Here is a 26,123-nt window from a genome sequence, read left to right on the forward strand (position 1 = left end):
TCTCCAAGACAGGCTTCAACAGTGTGTGAACCGTGAATGTTCCAGATGTTCAAGTTGGATTTAGAAAAGGCAGAGGAACCAGAGATCAAATTGCCAACATCATCGAAAAAGCAAGAGAGTTCCAGAAAAACATCTACTTCTGCTTTATTGACTATGCCAAAGCCTTCGACTGTGTAGATCACAACAAACTGGAAAATTCTGAAAGAGATGGAAATACCAGACCACCTGACCTACCTCCTGAGAAATCTGTATGCAGGTCAAGAAGCAACAGTTGGAACTGGACATGGAACAATATACTTTTCCAAATTGGGAAAGGAGTACATCAAGGTTATATATTGTCACCCTGCTTATTTAACTTATATGCAGAGTACATCATAAGAAATGTTGGCCTGAATGAAGCGCAAGCTGCAATCAAGATTGCAGGAAGAAATATCAATAACCTCAGATATGCAGATGACAACACCCTTATGGCAGAAAGCAAAGAATTAAAGAACCTGTTGATGAAAGTGAAAGAGGAAAGTAAAAAAGTTGGTTTAAAACTCAACATTCAGAAAACTAAGATCATGGAATCTGGTCCCATCACTTCAAGGTAAATAGATGCATAAACATGGAAACAATGAAAGACTTTATTTTTTTTGGTCTCCAAAATCTGCAGATGGTGACTGCAGCCATGAAATTAAAAGACGCTTGCTCTTTGGAAGAAAAGCTATGACCAACCTAGACATCATATTAAAAAGCAGAGACATTTCTTCACTAACAAAGGTTCACCTAGTCAAAGCCGTGGTTTTTCCAGTAGTCATGTATGGATGTGAGAGTTAATGAAAGCTGAGTGCCAAAGAATTGATCGTTTTGAACTGTGGTGTTGGAGAAGACTATTGAGAGTTTCTTGGGCAGCTAGTAGATCCAACCAGTCCATCCTTAAAGGAATCAGCCCTGAATATTCATTGGAAGGACTAATGCTGAAGCTGAAACTCCAATACTTTGGCCACCTGATGCGAAGAACTGACTTATTTGAAAAGACCCTGATATTGGGAAAGATTGAAGGTAGGAGGAGAAGGGGACAACAGAGGATGAGATGGTTGAATGGCATCACTGACACGATGGGCATGAATCTGAGTAGGCTCCGGGAGTTGGTGATGAACAGGGAAGCCTAACCTGCTGCAGTCCATGGGATCACAGAGTCGAACATGACTGAGTGACTGAACTGACTGACTGAATAGTTTATTCACAAATATCAAAACTGGTTTATTTGTTGACGTTGTTCAGTCGCTAAGCTGTTTCTGACTCGTTGAGACCTGATGGACTGCAGCATGCCAGGCTCCTCTATTCTTCACTATCTCCCAGAGTTTGCTCAGATTCATGTCCATTGAGCTGACGATGTTTTCTAACCATTTTATCCTCTGCCATGCCCTTCTCCTTTTGCCTTCAATCTTTTCCAGCTTGAACATTTCAGAGAAAGAAGCTAGAGGAAACCAAGTGAAATCACATAAAGAATTGTACAAATGCTCATAAGAATTGAATAGGAGAGTAGATGTCGTCAATCAGATTTTGGTACTGATTATTAAACCTCCATGGAAAGTGTTTAGGACCAAACATTTTATAGCTTGGATTTATACAGCAATTCCCAGTGAGTGCTACGTGTTCACACATGTGTGATTGTATGCGAACTCATTAGCTTTCCTGTGAGTTAAACAGAAATGTGTTAAATGACTTGCCCACAAATATGGAGAATGTATATTTGACTTGGAACAGAAAAGCAACTGCAGGTATGTCCTAAGTACACCTCAGCATTCCTACTACTTGCCCTAAACCATTCACTGTGCCACTTGTACCTCTTCTCTCACCTATAATTTCCAGATTCTTCCTCCCTTAGCCTTAACCTCGGCTCATAAATTCTTGTTTGACTAGAAAATAGAAAGAATCAGCAGAGAACTTCCAGGTGGTCCAAAAACATCCACCAATTTACATCTCTCTCTGCCCTACAGCCATCTTTCTTCGTGTTACTTCATCTAAGGCTAATACCTTCTTTCGAGCCCCGGATCCCATCTTTTCTCATCTACTGAAGCACTAAATGTCTCCCTCTATATCATGCCTGATCAATGCTTTCCTTTCCTCAGGTATTAATCCCATCTATCAGCTTTTAACCATATCATAATATCTCCAATCTTAAAAAATACTAAGCCCCTCTTGGGCCCCTGCATCCTCACTCCTGGCTGCCACCCAATTCCATCCTTCAGAGCAAAACTCCTTAATAAGAGCTGTCTATAATCTCTGGTCTCAGCTCTTCTCCAATTGTGTATTAAACCCACTCCAATCAAACATGCACTCCTACCACTCCCTTATAGCAACTTGTGTCAAGATCACCAATAACCAACACATTACCAAACCATGCTCAGTCCAGAGTCTTCACTTTGCTTCACCTAGCCACACCTTGGACCCAGTTGATCATGCCTAATTCTTTAAACATTTTGTTCATTTCCAGGACATTGCTTTCTCTAGGTTCTCTGTCTAATCATTGGCCTTCCTTCCCTAGGCTTTTTTCCTGGTTTCTCTTTATCTTCCTTCCCTTTGAATGAAAGTGACAAGAGCTCATTACTCAGACATATTCTCTTTCTGCCTTCCATTCTTAAGCAGATTTATCCCATCTTATGACTTTAAATGCCATCCATATGTAAACCATTCTCAAATTTATATCTCCAGCCTGGACATCTTGCCAGACACCAGATTAACTGATCCAACTACTTATTCAACATTTCTACTTGACTCCAACTCAATGTATCTAAAACCAAAATGCCTTCTCTCCATTCCCAAACCTACATTTTCCAGTCTTTCCTGTGTTAACTGGGCATCTTTCAAGTTGTTCAGGCTAAAAACTTTTCAATCACTCTGACTCAGCTCTTTATCTCATGCCCTGCATCCAATCCATCAATAAATCCTATAAACCCTACCTTCAAAATTCATCTAGAACCTAATTTCTTATAACTCTTTCCACCATTCTCTTGCCTCTAGATTAAAGTAGTTTCCACCATTTCTCTACCTTCCCTAGTTTATTTTTTCCATAAGAGCTACTGTCAGATCATGACAGGCCATTGCTCAAAATCTACCTTAGACGGTTCCCATCCCCCTCAGAATAAAAGTCAAGGTCTTTGCAGTGACCATAGGACTCTGCATGACTTGACCCCACTGTCTCTTTGACCTCATCTTCTATCACTGTCCCATTCCTCATTTGTGCTCTGACCACACAAGCTTACATACACCAAGCATAATCCTGTCTCACACACTTTGTCTATGCTTTTCCTCTACCTGAAAACCTATTTTAAAAAGAGAACATTTTTTTCTGGTTTCTGCTTGAAAGACATCAGAGAGGCCTTTATTATTCATCCTACATAATAGAATACAGCCTTCTGACCCCTTTACCCCTTACCATTCCTTTTATCTCCCTTGCCTTATCTTGTGTTTATCACATTTATTACCATCTCGTATATATTAAAAGAAGACAAAGCACCAAGAATTGCTGACTTCGAAGAACTGTAGTGCTGGAGAAGACTCCTGAGAGCTCCTTGGACAGCAAGGAGATCAAACCAGTCGATCTTAAAGGAAATCAACCCTGAATATTCTTAAAATCAGTCCTTGAAAGGACTGATGCTGAAGCTGAAGTTCCACTATTTTGGTCACCTGATGCAAACAGCTGACTCATTGGAAAAGTCCCTGATTCAGGGAAAGATTGAGGGCAGAAGGAGAAGTGGGCATCAGAGGATGAGATGACTGGATGGCATCACCAAGGCAATGGACATGAACTTGGGTAAACTCCAGGAGATGGTGAGGGACAGAGAGGCCTGGCATGCTGCAGTCCATGGTGTCGCAGAGAGTCAGACATGACTGGATGACTGAATAACATACATTAATCGGTTGGTGTACTATTGGTACATTGGCATTGATTTATTGGTATATTACTTGCACTTCCCCAATCAGAAGGTGCTCCATGGGTCAGAATCTTTGGTTGGTTTACTCCCATGTTCTATCTTGGCACAGAATCAATTAATTCTCCATGAGTATTTTCAGGAGAAAGTTAAACAAAGCCTGAAAGAAAATGTACTGATCTCAAATAGAATGTCCAATATGAAGACTGATAAATACTAGTCAGAAGTGACCTGTTTACATGTATTTTTTTACGCCTGAGATTGAAACTAGTGGCATGAAAGTGATCATTGGGATACACAATAATGCAGGCATAACTCTAATATACATAACCTATAATATCCAATTGTATAAGCTGGATGCTTGACACATGCTCTGGCGCTCAACCCAAAATCGATTACTACAAGGAATGAGGTGGGAAAAAACTTCCCTCTTTCCTTTTAAAAACAGAACTTAAGCATCACGAGGAAAGGAAGACTTAGAAAAGAAATAGAATTTGAAACACCACCCGCTTTTATCCCCACTATATAATACAACTGAAAATCTACTTTTCATCTTATAACTTTAAATACAACTCACAGGATTGTGATAAACAAACTTAACCCTACATATTTTAGGCTTATCTACATTAATATGATTCTTAACAAATTGTGCTGAGAAATACATCAGTAAAAGCATACAAAGGAGCATGTAGCAAAACTTGCCCTCTACCAAAGGACATTGTTTCCATACTTGTAACAAGGAGATGATCGCTCGACACACACAAACCCGAAGTAGCCTCGTTTGCCTCCAAGTCTGGAACCTTTTCGATGCTTATATTCACAGCAGGAGCTTAACCTGTTCACTTGTATCCCATTCAGGAAAAAGGTGAGGCTGAAGGGGAAACCTTGGTGCCTTTTGGAAATAAACTGAAAGGTCTCTGGAATTTAAAAAGGAAATACATTAGTGAAAGCAAATGACCTTGAACTAATGTGTTCTAAATCACATTTTTTCTGGTAGATAAGTACAATATTATTTTCTAGATCTCCTTTTTTTTTACTTGAGGACAATTTTTAATCACAAAAACACATTCTATTACATATATATAGTATAACAAATACTCCAAGGTATTATAAAACTCTTTGACTTATAATAAAATAATAAAACCTAAAATTATATGAACACTTAATATGGCCAGACATTACGCTTGATTCCTTTGGATGTATTATTTCTAGACAACCATATGAAGTGTGGATACTATCATCATTAGTTTCTGTAATGCAGAAATTTAAGTTTGGATGGATTCAGTAATTTAGCCAAGATCATACGGTAAGTGGGAGAGTCAGTGTTTGAATCCAAACATCTCTCTGGGCTCCACACCTCTATGTTGCTATGCTATCTACCAATAAAGCACATAATGAGAGGTGACTATGAGCTCAGTAATGCTTTTGATTCAGTAGTGTTTTTAAATAAAGCGGTGACTCAAAACATCCTGATACATATATAGATGAGGCAGAATCACTCTATCTTTAGTCCATTCTCAGTTCTGCCTGGATTTGAGATCCCCTCTTGATCCCCTACCCACCTAAAAGTCTCACCAATAAATTAAGAACCACTGCTTGTAATTAACAGGTTTTAATCATTCCATGTCTCTAAGGGCCTAGATCTGATAGATAGAGTGCATGATGATCTATGGAATGAGGTTCGTGACATTGTACAGGAAACAGGGATCAAGACCATCCCCACGGAAAAGAAATGCAAAAAAGCAAAATGGCTGTCTGGGGAGGCCTTACAAATAGCTGTGAAAAGAAGAGAGGCGAAAAGCAAAGGAGAAAAGGAAAGATATAAAGCATCTGAATGCAGAGTTCCAAAGAATAGCAAGAAGAGATAAGAAAGCCTTCTTTAGCGATCAATGCAAAGAAATCGAGGAAAACAACAGAATGGGAAAGACTAGAGATCTCCTCAAGAAAATTAGAGATACCAAGGGAACATTTCATGCAAAGATGGGCTCGATAAAGGACAGAAATGGTCTGGACCTAACAGAAGCAGAAGATATTAAGAAGAGGTGGCAAGAATACACAGAAGAACTGTGCAAAAAAGATCTTCACGACTCAGATAATCATGATGATGTGATCACTAATCTAGAGCCAGACATCTTGGAAAGTGAAGTCAAGTGGGCCTTAGAAAGCATCACTACAAACAAAGCTAGTGGAGGTGATGGAATTCCAGTTGAGCTCTTTCAAATCCTGAAAGATGATGCTCTGAAAGTGCTGCACTCAATATGCCAGCAAATCTGGAAAACTCAGCAGTGGCCACAGGACTGGAAAAGGTCAGTTTTCATTCCAATTCCAAAGAAAGGCAATGCCAAAGAATGCTCAAAATACTGCACAACTGCATTCATCTCACATGCTAGCAAAGTAATGCTCAAAATTCTCCAAGCCAGGCTTCAGCAATACATGAACCATGAACTCCCTGATGTTCAAGCTGGTTTTAGAAAAGGAAAAAGAACCAGAGATCAAATTGCCAACATCCGCTGGATCATGGAAAAAGCAAGAGAGTTCCAGAAAAACATCTATTTCTGCTTTATTGACTATGCCAAAGCCTTTGACTGTGTGGATCACAATCAACTGTGGAAAATTCTGAAAGAGATGGGAATACCAGGCCACCTAACCTGCCTCTTGAGAAATCTGTATGCAGGTCAGGAAGCAACAGTTAGAACTGGACATGGAACAACACACTGGTTCCAAATAGGAAAAGGAGTACGTCAAGGCTGTATATTGTCACCCTGTTTATTTAACTTATGTGCAAAGTACATCATGAGAAACGCTGGACTGGAAGAAACACAAGCTGGAATCAGGATTGCTGGGGGAAATATCAATCACCTCAGATATGCAGATGACACCACCCTTTTGGCAGAAATTGAAGAGGAGCTAAAAAACCTCTTGATGAAAGTGAAAGAGGAGAGTGAAAAAGTTGGCTTAAAGCTCAACATTCAGAAAACGAAGATCATGGCATCCGGTCCCATCACTTCATGGGAACTAGATGGGGAAACAGTAGAAACAGTGTCAGACTTTATTTTTCTGGGCTCCAAAATCACTGCAGATGGTGACTGTAGCTATGAAATTAAAAGACGCTTACTCCTTGGAAGAAAAGTTATGACCAACCTAGATAGTATATTCAAAAGCAGAGACATTACTTTGCCGACTAAGGTCCATCTAGTCAAGGCTATGGTTTTTCCTTTGGTCATGTATGGATGTGAGAGTTGGACTGTGAAGAAGGCTGAGTGCTGAAGAATTGATGCTTTTGAACTGTGGTGTTGAAGAAGACTCTTGAGAGTCCCTTGGACCAAGGAGATCCAACCAGTCCATTCTGAAGATCAACCCTGGGATTTCTTTGGAAGGAATGATGCTAAAGCTGAAACTCCTGTACTTTGGGCACCTCATGAGAAGAGTTGACTCATTGGAAAAGACTCTGATGCTGGGAGGGATTGGGGGCAGGAGGAGAAGGGGACAACCGAGGATGAGATGGCTGGATGGCATCACTGACTCGATGGACGTGAGTCTGAGTGAACTCCGGGAGATGGTGATGAACAGGGAGGCCTGGCGTGCTGTGATTCATGGGGTTGCAAAGAGTTGGACACGACTGAGCGACTGAACTGAACTGAACTGAACTGATAATGCTCTTTGAAGAAGCCTCACCCTAGACATTCCAAAACCCAATTCTCCAGGCAAGAATACCAGAGTGGGATGTCATTTCCTCCTCCAGGGGATTTTCCCAACCCAGGGATCAAACCCACATCTCTTGTGTCTCCTCCATTGGCAGGTAGATTCTTTACCATTAGAACTACCCGGAAGCCCTCTAGCAGGGAAGAACATGCCATAAGTAAACTGCAGTTTCACTGTCAGTGGAGGAGGACTTGATTTGGAAAAAAAAAAAAAAACTAAAAAACTTTGGTCAGTGGCATTATGAGTAATAATCTACAATCTCAGAAGCAAATTAACAGGGAAGGTCAGAGGTTCTTCTAACCATGAGATTGTAGTTCTAATTAGAGCAAGCAACAGGTCAGCAGACTAGCCAGAAATTTAACAGGGAGACACAGGCAATAAGGTAATCACAGACACATTCAATAAGCTTTCCACACATCCCCAGCTAACTGGAAACAGCATGGATTGAAGTAGGCCCAACCTAGTCACACATCCCTGTCCTACCGGGAGCTTACACCTGTGTACAAAGGAAATATGAGAGCCTGGTGGAAAATAAAAGTTGAAACAGACCTGAAAACTGTCTGAACTTTGAAGGTACTCCTGAACCCACTATAGTGGGTTGAATATTGCCCTCCAAAATTCATGAATACTCAGAAGTTCAGAATGTGACCTTATTCTGAGACAGAGTCTTTGTAGATATAATCAAGGAAGGCTCAAGATGAGATTATCCAGAATTTGTTTTCTCCTAAATCCAATGACTAATGTCCTTATAAGAAGAGGAGAGGACACACACACACACACACACACACACACACACACACACACGACATGTGAGGATAGAAGCACAGGTTGAAGTGATGGAGCTCCATGCCATAAAACACCAGGGATTTTGCTAAGGATCACCAGATGCTGGAAGAGGCAAGGAAAGATTCTCCCCTTAAGCTTTTAGAGGGAGCATGGCCCTGCTAAGACCTTAATTTTAGACTTCTGGCCTCCAGAACCATGATAAATTTCTATTGTTTTAAGTCATCAAATTTAGGAACATTTTCTATGTCAGCTCCAGGGAACTAATAAACCTACAAAGAGATTCATTGGCAGAAGACAGAGGGTATACTGGCTCAAAGTGTTTACTCTGACAAATCATTGAATGATCACTAAACTATGAAAATACAGAGACAAGCCTAAGGGATTAGCCTAAAAAATATAAACAAAATTTAAAATAATCAGAGCAGAGACATTAATGGCTATATACCAAGGAAAGAGGGCATGAACTTCAGATTTGTTCTAGATAAGCTATAAACAACAACAAAACCAAGAATAACTTTCCAGAGGGAAAGTGGAATTCAGAATCCACAGCTGCTGTAATATATGATCTAAAATGTCGAGTTTTCAACAACAACAAAAAAACCTCAAAGATAAAAAGAAACTGGAAAGGGTGTGACCCATTCTCAGGAAGTGAAGGCCATTAAACCCACTCCTAGGACGTGGCTCGAGAGAAACAGCAACTGATGTTTACACAGAAATCTTGTCTTTGTATACTCATTACAGCATGATTTATAATAGTCCCAAACTGGGAAAAGTGCAAGTGAAGTGAAGTCGCTCAGTCATGTCCAACTCTTTCTGACCCCATGAACTGTAGCCTGTCCATGATATTTTCCAGGCAAAAATACTGGAGAGTGTTGCCATTTCTTTCTCCAGGGGGTCTTCCCGACCCAGGGATCGAACCCAGGTCTCCTGCATTGCAGGCAGACTCTTTACTGTCTGAGCCATCAGGGAATCCCACCAGGGAAACAATACAAATGTCTACCAATTGGGTAAATGAATAAAATGTGGTAGATCCACAAAATAGAATATATTCAGTGCTATGAGAAGAGAGCAACTATTGATAAATGCTACAATGGATGACTCTCAAAAATACTATACCCATGGCTGATTCATGTTGATGTATGGCAGAAACCAACACAATATTGTAAAGCAATTATCCTCCAGCTTCCCAAGTGTCTCAATGGTAAAGAATCCACCAGCCAATCAAGGAGACACAGATTTGATCCCTGAGTCAGGAAGATCCCCTGGAGAGGGAAATGGCAACCCACTGCAGTATTCTTGCTGGGAAATCCCATGGACAGAGGAGCCTGATGGGCTACAGTCTATGGGGTTGCAAAGAGTCAGACACAACTTAGTAGCTAAACAAACAACAAAAAATTAATTAATTAAATTTTAAAAAATTATATATAGTAGGTTTAAAAACACCATTTGCTAATTGAAAGAAGCAAGATACAAAATCCTACCTATTGTATGATTTCGTTTACAAGATGTCCAGAGAAGGCAGACCTGTAGAACCTGAAAGCAAATCAGTGCTGCCCTGGGGCTGCCTATGACAGTGAGGATTCATTGTCAAAGTGTGGGCGCAAAGGAAAACAGTGATAATGACTGCACAGCCCTATAAAATTCCTAAATATCTGTGAATTGTCCACTTAACAGTGGATGGTGCATGGGGATGACCCAGAAAGATGTTATGGGGAGGGAGGTGGGAGGGGGTTCATGCTTGGGAATGCATGTAAGAATTAAAGATTTTAAAATTTAAAAAATAAAAAACTTAAAAATAAAAAAAAAAATTTAAAAAAAAAAAAACAGTGGATGAACTTTATGGAATGCAAGCTACACCTATTTTTAAATTTTTTTTTTTAAAAATCAATATATAATAACAAGTAAAAGAAAAAAAAACAAACAGCTAACATAAGTCAAGGTACAATAAGATACTTCAGTTTTAGGTACAGACTAAGAACCATGACCAATCAAGAGAGAGGGATAAAATAGAATAGAAGTCAGCTGAGAAAACTTCACAACCTTAATCTGAATCTTAAAAGATGGGTAAGATTTGAATTTAAAATATAATTTTGAATTTAAAATTCTTTGTCCTGTTACAAAGAAAACAGCACAGGAAAAGATCAGATAACAGTGTGTGGTGGGGATGGGAGGAGGCAGGGGGACCAGTGAAACAGCTCCCGTGTTTGTGAAGAAGTAGTGAGGGATGCACAAATAGTTACAACAGGATCAGGTTATGGAAATACAAGAAGATAGGGCAGAAAGGGGATTATAAGGGAGCCAGAAAAAAGTTACTTTGTTCTTCATATCCACATGAACCCAGGAGGCCAACGTCTGCCTTATTTGAAAGGATGAATGGTAAATAAAACTGCTGTGAAGAACTGTACTCTTTACAAGTGGCAAAAATATTCTGTGACTTCACAGGTGTACATAATACACAATCAATCTATGGCCTGATGTCTAAAATCAAACTGCAAGACATCATGAATCACGATGATAATAGATGCACTTGCTATGTTCCTAAGTAATTAATTGTATTGTTATGCTCATCCAAAAGCAAGACAAATTAACAAATGCCACATTTTTAATGAGTTTATTGCTCCAAGCATAATGCTAAAGGCCCTTTTGCTTAAAGCAGAAATCTTCTAAAAACCTATTCACATTTCACTGAATCACACACAGTTTTGATTTGTAAAAGGGCAGATTCTTTTCAGTCCAGCTAAATTGCTAAGATTGCTGAACTACAAGTCAACTTGAAGCTACCCAACTTTTTCAGTTTTGAACAATTACTTTCTTAGCAATCAAGGGCAAGCTGAGATAAAATTATTGTGTGGACAGGATTCAATTATTTAAGTCCCCATTCCATCCTATTATTTAAGATTGTCCAATGACGTAACATAAAGTCAGTCCTAGGATCAATAGGCATGCAAAATAACACTTGGCTGAGTAACACTCTCTAGTAACCTTTTACAATCTTATCACACAGTGTATATCATCTCCCAGAAAATCCTTCAGCCATCTTGTTCTTTTTTCAATTGTATGTACATTTTCCAACAGTCAAAAAGCCATTACATATGAATTCTGTTGAATAAAGCATGATCCAAGACCCAGGAAAAGTTTCATTATGTTAATTCCAATTTGAGGCTATAGCTAATTTTAGAAATTCTAAATTAATAGTTGAAAATGACACTTTCAAAAAATAAGTGCAATCATTTATCATTAGGGGTTTCATAGCCCTCATATTATGAAAATATTTGAAACCCTTTGCTACTGAGAATAGCTAACTGGGGCCAGATAGTATTTAATACTAAACAAGGGTCCTGCACCTAGTGGTGGAGAGGGGTGGAATCAGCTCTCAACCCTGGTCAGAGCTGGGAGAGTGACCTCGGGGAGGTCTGTACCTCTGATGCCTCTCAGTTTTCTCATCTACACAATAAAAGGAATGAATTCTCAAATGCTACAACAAAATAAATTCTATTTCAGGCAAGTACATAAAATGGGAAAAATAATTTCTAGCATTATTTTTTTAAAAAAAATTTTTACACTTTTATAAAGAAAAATGTTTTTCATTATAAAACAATATATATAGTTCATTACATAATTTGACATGTATATAATTATTTATAATATATAATATTTTACTCTTAAGTTAAAACCAACATTCAAATGTTTATCCTTTCTTATGTTGGAAAGTTTTAAATATTTTATCCCTAAATACGTATAGTTCTTTTTAAGTGTTAGAACTTTTTTAAGTTAATAGTCACTGTTTTTGATTGATGAGGGAAATCAAAAAAGTCAAAAGTAACAACACCATGCTTGCTCCCAACTCCTCCCTTCAATCTCTAAGTCTATATCTAGATTACCCAAATATAAATATTTATTTTAATCAGTAAAAACTCTATCACTTTCTAAAGAGTTTCCTAAGCAAGGAAATAACAAATACAATCCTATAACAACACTTCCTTTTAATTGCAGTTCCACAGAACTAAATATTGACCAAAAAACACTTTGGTACAATATGTAAAATCCTATGCAGCCATGAAATTAAAAGACACTTACTCCTTGGAAGGAAGGTTATGACCATGGCAAAACTAATACAATATTGTAAAGTAATTAACTTCCAATTAAAATAAATAAATTTATATTAAAAAATAAATAAAAATTAGAGTTATCATATGATCATCAAAAAAAAAAAAGCAGAGACAATACTTTGCTGACTAAGGTCCGTCTAGTCAAGGCTATGGTTTTTCCACTGGTCATGTATGGATGTGAGAGTTGGACTGTGAAGAAAGCTGAGCGCCGAAGAATTGATGCTTTTGAACTGTGGTGTTGGAGAAGACTCTTGAGAGTCCCTTGGACTGCAGGGAGATCCAACCAGTCCATTCTGAAGGAGATCAGTCCTGGGTGTTCATTGGAAGAACTGATGTTGAAGCTGAAACTCCAGTACTTTGGCCACCTCATGTGAAGAGTTGACTCATTGAAAAAAACTCTGATGCTGGGAGGGATTGGGGGCAGGAGGAGAAGGGGACGACAGAGGATGAGATGGCTGGATGGCATCATCGACTCGATGGACGTGAATTTGAGTGATCTCCGGGAGTTGGTGATGGACAGGGAGGCCTGGTGTGCTGCGATTCATGGGGTCACAAAGAGTTGGACTTGGCTGAACGACTGAACTGAACTGATATTGGATATAAAAATTATCTTATGCTAACAAACATGGATTTATAATCAAAGGGAAGTGAAAATGTAATAAAAGCATTTAGCCAAATTTTATACTGCATTATTTAGGTGTGGTCTACCCTGAATGTTACTGGATTTGTGATTTTATCTCAGCATAGTTCTAAAGAACAAATTAACAATTTAATATTTTTCTCTTAGAATAATGTATGATATAATTCACGATGGCAAGCCAAATAGTTAACTTGTAATTTGGGGGACAGTTATTCGTGCAACATTTTAATGATCATATATCTATATCTCAAGATTAATCTGTTACTGGGTTAAATCACTCCAAATTCTTTCTTCCACAATCTGCAAGAGTAATTGCTGCTTCAGTTTCAATCATGGAGCAGTAAATCTGGATTTACTTTTAGGCAGCTGGTTTATAAGTCCCTGGATATGCATAATTTCATAGAGTGATTGAAGTCATTTTGATATTATATCAACAATAGCTTATCTATAGCATCAACTGCAAGCAATTAAAAAATTCACATTTTATGTGTACCTTTTTCAAGTAGCTTGCCTGTGTAGACACACAGGTTTTCTCCACCACAGTGCTGTTGATAAACTTTTATTTCATCCCGGAAATCTGGGTGATCATAAGCTAGGTGCACATTTTTCCCCAAATAAATCATTGTAATAGCTGCATTACTGTGCAGTGGTGTTTTATGAATCCTTCTTGAATCCTAGAATAAACAAAAGGGGTGACTTATTAACTAATCTCCTTCTAATCAGAATGTGATGACATTGTAATACAAAGAATACAAAAGGCTATTTTTACGAACCTAACAAAAAACCCTTTATAATATGTCAACATATACAGTGCACAAAAAGTCAACTCCATTACAAAATAAATACCCTTAACAATTATAACATATATACATTTTGGCTTTGTGTTTTTAAAGTAAATTCTGGGGATCTAGACAAAGTTTGTCACCCTTCAGCTCATGTACGTGTCTTTTTTTCATGTAACAAAAACATCAGTGACATGAAGAGGAAAACTACTCTTGGTTCTTTTATCTGGTTCCCAAATAAAAGTTTAAATCAAATTAATTAAATAAATATTGGTGACATAATTTTCTCCTAATCCAAACTGACGTTAACTGTGACTTAGCAATTGTTTTTGTAATTGAGTGTTATATCTTTCTGCTTGTGCACTGACAAGACATCCTTCCCTGAGTTTATTCTATGTGAGAGGGAGAGGCATACATTTGATTCTTCCTGAAGTCACCCTGAGGATCAGGAAGAATATATGTCAGATATTTGGGATTACCCAGTTTAATAGGAGGCATTCAGTTCAATGAAAAACGAACACTATCAATATTAGCCTTAAATAGCAAACAATATACCCAACCAAAAAATATCACCTCATAAGCCTATCTGATATTCTATGGCACTGACCAATTTAAATTATGTATAAAATAAACAACAAACTCAAATGTGAGATTAAATATCCAAAGGCTTGCCTCCTGGTTTATATTCTGAAGTATTTTTTCATAGTAGTGAATAAGCACACTGTTTGCCTAACCTCTAAGAGGAAGACAGGGAAAGGGAAGTAGGAAAAGGAAGAGGAAGAAGAGGCAGCGAAACAGAATGGCTCCTTGAAAGACTTCAAGAGGTCCCAATAAGAATATTGTAGGCTGCTAGAACTATACAGATACAAGGCATTACTTTTAATCTACTTCACTTTTCTAAAAGTCAATTTTTAGCTAAATGAAAACTGTGAAGAGACCAGCTTTCAGTGAATCCAAGGCAATGATCTGAGTTTGATTTCATTGCCTTACAGATGCCTTGGAAACATGCATTTTATTGAGAATGACAAAGCTCAAAAAAAAAAAAAAAATTCCGAAGGAACTACTAAAATACTTCTATCTCTAAATCCATTTCCTTCTACCTTGGAGGATTCTTTCTCTTTTTTTCATTCACTTTTATTTCTTTGAAGAAAAAACCAGAGGAGGTAAATTTGATGAAATTCTGCAAATGACGCTCTGAGATTTAAAATTTAAGCACACTGTCTTGCCTGTGGACAGAGCTCCCAAATAGAGAGATAATCCAGAGAACTATTTCAGGGACTTCAGGAGCCATGACAGCAAATCAGCAAACTGGATAATTCTCTGCAGACTAGAAACTTCACTCTGCATCACAGTTGAAAGCATAGGTATGATGGCAGGCCCAGCTCCTAGTTGCAAAGTCATCCCGTTTCCTCTTGCCTGAGCGACTATGGAGCTGTGATACGCACCTGTGCAGCCCAACCCACAATCACCAGCCTAAGGCAAATCCAGCTCCAAGCTCCCACTAGAGCATTTAATGATGTGGAGGATTAAATAAGAACATCCCACTTCGTTAAGCAATACTTTCTGAAGTGGCATGGATTCAGAGGTAGCCCTGAGAGCTTCTGGGAGATAAGCACTACATAAATACAAGGTAATAGTGGGATTAGAGTGGAGGAAGAGCCCGCCTCGTCAGTGCAAAAAGAAAACCTGGATGGAAGAATGTTTAAAAATAAAATCAAGGACAGCTCTTCATCCTTTTCATTTACTCATATTCATATTTTTTCTGCTGAAGTGTATTTCTGATAGCAACATCTCTTTTCTCTTGGGTCTGGTTGCTTCATTCCTTTTTAAAATATACCCCAATCATTGCTACCAAGTTACGCCTTCTGGGTTCTAATAGGAGGCCTAAGTGACAGCTCATTAAATACATCCACTAAGAAATGAAGGGTTGTTTCTTGCAGTTGACTAAACTGCCTCTAAACTTACAATCTTCCAAGGTTATAATGAACCCAGACTGATGAAACTTAAACAAGCTTTCATGGCCCTTTCTGCTGTCCTCAAGCAAGTATCAGAACCTTCCATGAAAATTCAGTTGCATTTCAAGAACAGGAGAAAGTCTCAAGCCTCTGTACAACTAAGGATTATCTCTCTTACTTCCTTGACCAGTTGCTTACGACTTTCCTTCTCATTTCTTTTCAGATTTCTCAAGCAAGTATAATCTGAACTGACAAACAGCAAGCCTATTGAGTAGTGAACCAGTCAGCTACTATATATTTGTAATACTTAGCATTCAGTGGATATATTAAATTTTCACTGGCATCTCTTTATCCCTGCCCAGGTCTACGTAATAGGTGGATTTTAAAGACTGAATAAGTGTCAAAGTTCCTGTTCTTATTGATGTGTTGGGCAGCCCCTCCTCTCTATCTATAAGACAAGCCCTGATGAACTCTGAACATATCATACCTGGATCACTGTAATTAACTTGCAGTTAGAATGCTAGAAAAAAAGAGCATAAATTTGAGCTGTCCCAGGAAATCTGGATGCATGATTACCTTACTAATTGACCCCCACATGTCTATCCAATTGTCCTTCAAATTCTCCCTCCTCCTGGATATCAGAGTGATCTACTGTCACTAAATAGATCATGTGACTCTCCTGCTTAAAGTCTTCCAATGATCCCCAATATCCATGGGATAAGGTTCAGCGTTCCTCAGACGGTAAAAAAAAAAAAAAAGTCTTATAGTCTCTAACTCCTACTATCTTTCAGCTATTGCAATTTCTTGTGTTACATCTAAAGGTATGGCAACTGAACTAATTGTAATGGTCCACACATGACCAACATGCTTTTAATCTCAAGGCCTATATAACTGTATGAGTCACATGGCATTGACCTCTTTCCTTGTATCCCTCTCTCTCAGCAGATAGGACAGTATCTTGCCGACCTTTATGCCCCACCCCCTATGTCTTGTCAGTGCTGACAGCTGTGCTGTGCTGTGCTTAGTTGCTCAGTCATGTCCGACTCTTTGTGACCCCATGGACTGTAGCCCACCAGGCTCCTCTATCCATGGGGATTCTCCAGGCAAGTATACTGGAGGGGTCACCATGCCCTCCCCCAGGGCATCTGCTGAACCCAGGGATCAAACCCAGGTCTTCCACATTGCAGGAGGACTCTTTACCATCTGAGCCACCAGGGAAGCCCAAGAATGCTGGAGGGGGTAGCCTATCCCTTCTCCAGGGGATCTTCCCTAACCGGGAGCCAAACTGGGGTCTTCTGCATTGCAGGCAGATTCTTTACCAGCTGAACTAATAAGGAATCCCATTGACACCTAGTACATTGATCTGACTGGACACAGCCATGGAACAATTAGAGATTCCACATTCTGACCTTTGCTGAGACAAAAGCAGGCTGACCCCACCCAAAATCAGAAGCTTTCTACATTTACAGGAATTCAATAGGTACTAAAGCATGAAAAGTGATTCATGGTGTCCTGTTAAACAAGACACCACCTTTGTTGATTAAGCCTTGATATTGATAAAGAGCCTGGCCATAGAGCAGCAGACAGTCTTCATGTTGACACTTGATTCAGGTCTTGTTACACAGTCACTAAGTCAAGCCCAACTCTGCAACCCCATGGACTGTAGCCTGCTTGGCTCCTCTGTCCATGGGATGTCCCAGGCAAGAATACTGGAGTGGATTGCCATTTCTTTCTCCAGGGGATTTTCCCAACCCAGGGACTGAACCCATGTCTCCTGCACGGGCAGGCAAATTCTTTACCACTGAGCCACCAGGGAAGCCCTATTCAAGTCTTTAGGAGAGGAAATTCTGACTTGAGCCGGAGGAAGAGTGCTGCAGTGCTCACACCCCAATGTTTCAGGAAGCCGCTGGTTGTGATGGAAACCTGTCTTCACTTTCCTCATTTAGTTCTGCTCTTTCCCTTCTCTTTCTCACTGGCTTTAACTTGTTCTCTCCTTCTCCCTCCTTTGCTTTTACTATGCATCTTCCTTGCCCTTTACCCCTGCCTGTTTTTCTTACTACTGTATGACCTATATCTCATGCAAATTCCTGACCTATCCCCAAACACCTTGGTCCTTCTGGACTTCTAGAGGAATCTGAGCTCCAGATTTTGAGGATGCTGAACTGACACTGGATCCTTTACTTCCTCGTCTCCCACAACAGAATGAATTCATTAAGTCTGTTAAGACCAGAAATTATCCAGCTGGATTTTGATTTTGGTGAGAAGGCCCCCAAATCGGACCTTCTTAGTAATAGTCTGCCCTGACTCCTAGAAGCATTTCTGGTTCTTCCTTTCTTCTAGGGTGCTGTTCTACAATGCCAGCTGCAAAGATATTTTGATTGTTGAATTGACTTTTTGTATACTGTTTTTAAGTTCTTTTTAGTTATGTAGTTACCAAACTGCAGTGCTAATTTTAAGCAAAAGCATTGTTTAAAGGAAAATGTTGCCTAAAATAAATCAAGCCTACCATGAAATATGTTGAATTACTATATATTAAAATCATGCTGATATTTTTCCTTTTTCATTCTCAAATCTTAGTCTACTGAAGAGAAAAACTAACAGTAAAAATACCAAGGTAATGCACTGGCTAGAAGAAATTTTTGAAGTATTTTAAATTTTAAAAATATTACTTAAATTAACTCAAACAGAAGAAATGTGCAATTTCCCCACAAAGCTAATATTTGTTAGGCTTTATTTGTTACTGGAGAAAAGGGATCTATACCTGAAAGGCATAACTGTCATCTGCAATATTTACCTAAGCTAAAAAGTATAACTAAAACTTACTTTTTGCATGGATTTAAGCAATACCCACTTATGAACACACTGCTAATAAACATGTGACTAAATGTAAATAAAATCAAACACCTGTTCTCAACAAGCTTCATAACCTGGGAGTAGAAGTAAGAATAAAGGTACATGAATATTTACGTTAAGCAGAAAATATTAAGGAACATAGGAAAAGTAACAAAGTCCTTTTGAAGGGAGGAAGAGATGGAATCCTATTACTGTGTAGAGAAATACAGTATAGAGCATAAAGTCTTTGAGAAGAACAGGGAAAGATAGGTGGAGAAATACATTCTTCTTATCTGTTATGCATTCTCAGGCAATTCATAGAATATCTGGCATAAACTAATTTTTAAAAAGTATATACCTGAGATGGGGAAGTAGTAGACCAACAAGTTGAAGGTATAGAAAATCGTTCAGCATGGCTTGGCTAGGAGCAGAGAGAAAGCTGGAAAAGGGCCAAAATCAGAAGCCCTTAAATGCTAGTACACTAGGCATGCCCCTTTATTCTGATGTTTTGACATCTGGGTCCTTGCTGACCCTGGGATATACCTCACCCAAGACTAACCAGTTCCTAGACATATTAAGGGCTTCCCTGGTGGCTGAGAATCCGCCTGCCCAACGCAGGAGACACAAGTGACTCTGGTTCAATATCTGAGTCAGGAAGATCCCCCAGAGAAGGAAATGGCAGCCCACTCCAGTATTCTTGCCTAGGAAATCCCACGGAAAGAGGAGCATGGCAGGCTACCGTCCATGGGGTCACAAGAGTTGGACACAACTTTGTGACTAAACCACCAGACATAATAAATGACTTGCCTAGGACAACATTTATCATATACAAACTAACCAACTGAGAGCCCATATCCACCCTCCCCCAGTCTCTAACAAACTGGGCCCATATTCCCCTATCCTTACCAGGCACCAGACAACTGAGGACAGCCCAACACCGAAGCCTGCCAAAATCATTCATACCATCGTGTCCTAAGCCTGCTTACCCTCTGTCACCTGATCCTTCCTCAGAAACCACAACAGATGCTCTTTCCCACCTTTTCCTCCCACCCTCATTCCTGACAGTCCTGGTGCTTCCCCGGGTGACCCTACAAGGCCTGGTGTGATGGTTAATTTTATCTATCAACTTTGCTGAGCCACAGTGCCAGATATGTGGTCAAACAATATTCTAGGTGGAAGCCTGACTAAAATAAACAGGCATGTCCCTTCCTCTTGAGAACTGTAAGTGACAAACTTAAAGGCAAGTATCCTGATCTATAGGTCTCAACATAGGTGAATAATAATATGACATTTTAAAGCAGGCAGACTACCTCACTTTCATTAGGAAAGCGGAAGCTAGTGAAAGGTTTTAAGCAGGGGAGAAAAAAGTTGGGAGCTATTCTACAAAGTTTAATTTTAACACCATTATTCAGACTCTACTACTACCGAGATGGACTCTGCTTACACTCCTCTCCCATTCCTGCCTTTAACTCTCTGCTCCCTGCTCTGCTAACTCCCTCCCTCTCTGCTAACTTCCTACCTACCTTTCAGGCATCTGTAATTGCATAGTGCTTATCTGAAGTCTTGGAGAAGGAAATGGCAACCCACTCCAGTACTCTTGCCTGGAGAATCCCATGGAGGGAGGAGCCTGGTAGGCTACAGTCCTTGGGGTCACAAAGAGTCGGACACGACTGATTGAGTTCACTTTCACTTCACTATCTGAAGTCTAGAAGGTAGACAGGGGACCTCAGGCAAATAGGAGAAAGCCCCAGACTAGTTCAAGCCTGGAGAAACTCTTTGCCCTCTCTTTCATAAAACATATAAGAAATTAATGCTAACTATGTTTCATTTTTTTAATTGATAAACATAATGTTTAAGTAGGTTCTTATTTGGGCTTCCCTGGTGGCTCGAGTGGTAAAGAACCCACCTGCAATGTAGAAGATGCGGGTTCGATCTTTGGGTTGGGAAGATCCCCTGGAGTAGGAAATGGCAACCCACTCCACTATTATTGCCTTGAGAATCCCATGGATAGAGGAGGTTGGCAGACTACAGTCCATAGGGTTGCAAAGAGTCGGACACAACTGAAGCAACTTAGCATGCATGCAAGTTCTTATTTGAAAGCCTTTATTTTCACATCTATAAACACTGTTCACACCTATAAACAGTATATAGGACATCCACATTTTCAGTAGGCGGCTGTGTAGAATAGGTGATAGGCAGTCCTGAGTGGAAACACAAAAATCTGCAGATTGGTGAGGTAAAACTCAGAGTAAACTCTAACTCATTGCAGAGATTCCATAAAAGCATTATAAGCTCTGCAGGTATTATATATTCACATTATAAAGCAACAGGGTACAGAAGCAATGTGCTGGGCTGTGAAATCTACACCATGTCATTTCCTGGATCATGGCCTAGAGACAGAGGCCAAAGAAGCCAGGGATTCTGTTCTACATACGCACAGGGGAACAGGGGACAGGCCACCAGCAAGCCATATTTCTTTGGCTCTTTCTTTTAAGAGCATTTTCTTTGTGATGGTAGTCATGAAAGTATGAATTTAATGTGTAAATTAATCACAAGCGCCACCTTTCTTTAAATGAGTCTTTTCTAGATCAAATGTAAAATAAATCCAAATATTTAAATGAAAGTACATGATTTACCCCACTGTGCCAATTTCATTCTTAAACCCAGGACCTAGGAGCTAGTGACAAACCTAAGAGACATCTAGAAAACTACTGAAGCCACATGAGAAGATGATCACATTTTGAGAAGAAAGACAAGTGTCAAGGGTCTAAGCCTATGGTGATGTCCAGGGTTGAAGATGAAAGAGATACAGAGGAGCAAGACAATAGGCAAAAGGAGAGAGTAAAGAACCATGAAAGTAGAGTGCCACGACGCAAGAGAGAGAAGCTTCAGGAGGAGACAGTAATAATGTAAGACACTACTATCAAAGAAAAATCATGGTAAATAGAAAATATAAACTAAGATGGTAGAAATAAGTCTAAACATACCACAAAATAAATCAGTAATTAAACTCACTAATGAAATGGATAGATTCTCAGTTGAAATAAACAGAAAGCACACATATGCTACATGAACATATTTAAAGTCTAAAGCTTTAAAGACATTGAAGAGTGAAAGTAAAAGTAAATATATATATTCATATATATAAAAATAATCTTTCTGTGATTATGGTTTTCATAGATGGGAAAAAAGTTGAAACAGTGACAGATTTTATTTTCTTGGACTCCAAAATCACTGCAGACAGTGACTGCAGCCTTGAAATTAAAAGATGTTTGGCTCCTTGGAAGCAAAGCTATGACAAATCCAGACAGCATATTAAAGAGCAGAGATATGACTTTGTTGACAAAGATCTGCCTAGTCAAAGCTATGGTTTTTCCAGTAGCCATGTGCGGATCTGAGAGTTGGACCATAAAGAAGGCTGAGTGGCCAAAGAATTGATGCTTTTGAACTGCGGTGCTTGAGAAGACTCTTGAGAGTCCTTTGGACTACAAGGAGATCCAATCAGTCAATCCTAAAGGAAATAAGTCCTGAATATTCATTGGTAAGACTGATGCTAAAGCTGAAGCTCCAATACTTTGGCCACCAGATACAAGGAGCTGACTCATTGGAAAAGATCCTGATGCTGGGAAAGATTGAGTGCAGGAGGAGAAGCGGGCAACAGAGAATGAGATGGTTGGATGGCATCACTGACACAATGGACATGAGTCTGAGCAGACTCCGGGAGATAGTGAACAACAGGGAAGCCTTCTGTGTTGCCGTTCATAGGGTCTCAAAGAGTCAGACACAACTTAGCAACTGAACAACAACAATATATACTCTAAAGAAAATAAGGAGAAATACTATTAGACAAAATAGATTTTAAGGCCAAAAGTAATCATAAAGAGGATCTTTTTTTAATAATAAAGAATATTTTTACCAGTAAGATAAAGTATCCTAAGTCTGAGGGCATATAACCAAGTATTCTCAATATTTACAAAACAAAACTCAATTAATTACAGGAAGAAACAGACAAATCCACAACTACAGAGAATTAATTCTCACTAGAACTCAAGAACTAAGAGACCACGCGGATAAAAAGAATAATAAAGATGTAAAATTACGAGTAACACAATTGGACATTTCTTACCTATTGGAAGAATTCTGCTCCCAACAATTAGAGAATCACATTCTTTACAAAAATTGAGCCTGTTATAGCCCACAAAGCAAATCTCCACAAGTACCAAAGGATCAAAATCATACAGAACAAGATGCTTTTTAAGAGTAGCATTCAGTAAACAAAAGGAGTTCTAGGATTTAAAATATGGCAGGAAAAGAAACATGCCAATAACCCACAGATATAGAGAACGGACTTGTAGTTGCTGAGGGGAAGGGGGTTGGGGAAGGAAAGACTGACAGTCTGGGATTAGCGGATGCAGACTATTATATACAAGATTGATAAACAACAAGGTCCTAATGTCTAGCGTGCACGTGTGCTAAGTGCTGTGCAACTCTTCACAACCCTATGGACTATAGGCCGCCAAGCTCCTCTGTCCATGGAATTATCCAGGCAAGAATACTGGAATGGGCTGCTATTTCCTTCTCCAGGGGATCTTTCTGACCCAGAGATTGAACCCACATCTCCTGTGTCTCCTGCATTGGCAGGTGGTTCTTTTACCACTGAGCCATCTGGGAAGTCCAATATACAGCACAGGGAACTGGATGCAATATCCTGTGAAAAATCATAATGGAAAAGGATATGAAAAAGGATATATAACTGAGTCACTCTACTGTACAGTGGAAATTTAACAGAACATTCTAAATCAACTATACTTCAATAAAACTTTACAAAAGAAAAATGTCAATAGAATGTGTATAAGATAAAATTGAAGAAATCTCCCAGCAAGTAGAGCAAAGAGGTAAAGAAGCAGAAAATATGAGAGAAAAGCTAAGAATATTAGAGCATCAGTCTAGTAGCACCAACATTCTCAAATAAGATTTCCAAAAAGAGAGAACAGAAGTTAAAAAAAAAAAGACCAAGTCAGACTGAAGCCTTGTAAACTCGAGAGCCAGACACACCAAGGTCTGTCAGAGCCAGGATGCCTGCTGACATCCGCTGTGTTCCTAACCTGAAGTAGAATGCCCAGGGGAAGCTGGCTCAGAAGCTTATCTATCTATGCTTCACTGGTCATGACCACAGGATGGAGAAGTTGCTGCTCTCTCCTCTGTGCACAGCTACAGAAGCCCATTTGCCTGAGTATATTCCTGCTGGACATCCAGCATCTGGCTCACATGAGGACTTCACTGCTGTTGCTGCTGCTAAGTCACTTCAGTCATGTCCGACTCTGTGCGACCCCATAGGCGGCAGCCCAACAGGCTCTTCTGTCCCTGGGATTCTCCAAGCAAGAATACTGGAGTGGGTTGCCATTTCCTTCTCCAGTGCACGAATGTGAAAAGTTAAGGCGAAGTCGCTCAGTCATGTCTGACTCTTAGTGACCCCATGGACTGTAGCTTACCAGGCTCCTCCATCCACAAGATGCCCTGATTCTGGTGAGCCCCATTTTTCTAAGAAAATTAAGACACTTGCTCCTTGGGAGAAAAGCTAGGACAAACCTACACAGCACATTAAAAAAGCAGAGACATTACTTCGTTGACAGAGGTCTGTAATAGTCAATACTATGGCTTTTCCAGTGGTCATGTATGGATGTGAGAGTTGGACTGTAAAGAAAGCTGAGTGCCAAAGAATTGATGCTTTTGAACTGCAGTGTTGGAGAAGACTCTTGAGAGTCCCTTGAACTGCAAGAAGATCAAACCAGTCAATCCTAAAGGAAATTAGTCCTGAATATTCATTGGAAGGACTGATGCTGAAGCTCCAATACTTTGGCCACCTGATGCAAAGAACTGACTCATTGGAAAAGACCATGATGCTGGGAAAGATTGAAGGCAGGAGGAGAAGGGGATGACAAAGGATGAGATGGTTGAATGGCATCACTGAGTCCATGGACATGAGTTTTAGCAAGCTCTGGGAGTTGGTGATGGACAGGGAAACCTGGCATGCTGAAGTCCATGGGGTTGCAAAAGAGTTGGACACGACTGAGTGACTGAAATGAATTGATTCTTTTAGGAACACTCATGACCTGACTTCTCTTACTTCCCCACCAGGAGCTCTTAAAACTGTAAGGAACCAAACCTAGATGGTGACCTAAAGCTCCATTCAGTTTATTTTCTCCTGGAAATATTAGCCTTTCATTACGATGCTAAGTGTGAGCTTTTTTCTGAAGTTGTATGCATATAAATAATAGAACTCCAAAGAAAAGCAGGGACTCAGTTAATACATTTGTCAGTATACTGGTTGCTCTGAGAAGGAGTCAGGGATGTAACAAGGTAGGAAGTAGGGGGCTTATCATATGACAAAAGTCTGCTACTTTGTTGAGAAGTAATGGTATATACATAGGTTTTTAATTGTTGTTTAACCTGAACATAAAGATTTTACATATTCTTATGGTTTATATGATATTTAAACATGTTTTAGAAAAGTAGGACTGGGTAGAGTTCATCTCAGTAATATATATTTTTAACATTAGAAAATCAAATTTGCCACCAAATAAGGACGATGAGGAAATTACAGTTTTTGCAAATGGAGGCCACAGCCTTTAAGAGAGCATGTTTGTTGGCCTGGTAGAGACAAATGTCAGCATTCAAAGAATACACAGTAAATTTGTGGATTAGTAGACTCTAATATCATGGCCCCAAATATTCACTACCTCCCTCTTTATAAGAGGATGATACCTCCACTCTATGTCAGGCTTTAGTTACGAAATTCAAGTGTAAGTGACAAGTATCACTCCCTGAATGGAATCTACAACGCATTCCATGACTCTGTTTGTCCACGAGGCAAACACCCCCAGGCAGGGATGATTCATCCAGTCTGGGTCTCAGAATTGCCACTGAACACCAACAGACAATAATGATAAAAAGAAGTTGCTGCTGTAATCTGAGTCACCTGGGGTTGCTTGTTAGAAAGAAGCTATAGTAAACTAGACTTCAGAACTCTGCAGTAGGAAAGGAGATAACAGAAGTCTCAGGCTATAGAACGTGAGGAAAGGATTTAGTTACTCTATATAAGGCCTGGGTATATTGAGAGATAGATGGATATTAGAGGAAAGAATAAACATCCAAATAGGAGAGAAGAACGACAGGCCGTGCAAAGTGCCATGTAATGGGAAAAATATGCTCAAGGAACAGGGTTGGGGGAGGAAGGGGAGGGAACCTCAAGGATGAAGGATATAGTGCTCTGTCAGAGACCGCATCAAAGATAGAGAATTGGTGAAAGGTGGATTGAAAAAAGGAAATCTAAGCAAGCAAGAGGAAAGTGAAAGTGAAATCACTCAGTCGTGTCCGACTGCGACCCCATGGACTGT

The 26,123-nt window shown here is 39.5% G+C and overlaps 1 protein-coding gene across 1 annotated transcript in view; it reads right to left on the reverse strand.

The window, feature by feature from the left end:
* Positions 1-26,123, reverse strand: part of ERICH3 (glutamate rich 3) — a 126,881-nt gene that overhangs the window by 45,164 nt on the left and 55,594 nt on the right. Inside the window, exons 8-9 of the mRNA XM_012173877.4 lie at positions 13,651-13,831; positions 4,651-4,837 (exon numbers count right to left, since the gene is read on the reverse strand). Of these exons, the coding sequence (XP_012029267.3) occupies positions 4,651-4,837; positions 13,651-13,831 (368 nt within the window). The remainder of the gene's footprint in view (positions 1-4,650; positions 4,838-13,650; positions 13,832-26,123) is intronic.

The sequence above is a fragment of the Ovis aries genome, chromosome 1 (genome assembly GCF_016772045.2).
Source record: "Ovis aries strain OAR_USU_Benz2616 breed Rambouillet chromosome 1, ARS-UI_Ramb_v3.0, whole genome shotgun sequence".
In the NCBI taxonomy this organism is placed as follows: Eukaryota; Metazoa; Chordata; class Mammalia; order Artiodactyla; family Bovidae; genus Ovis; species Ovis aries.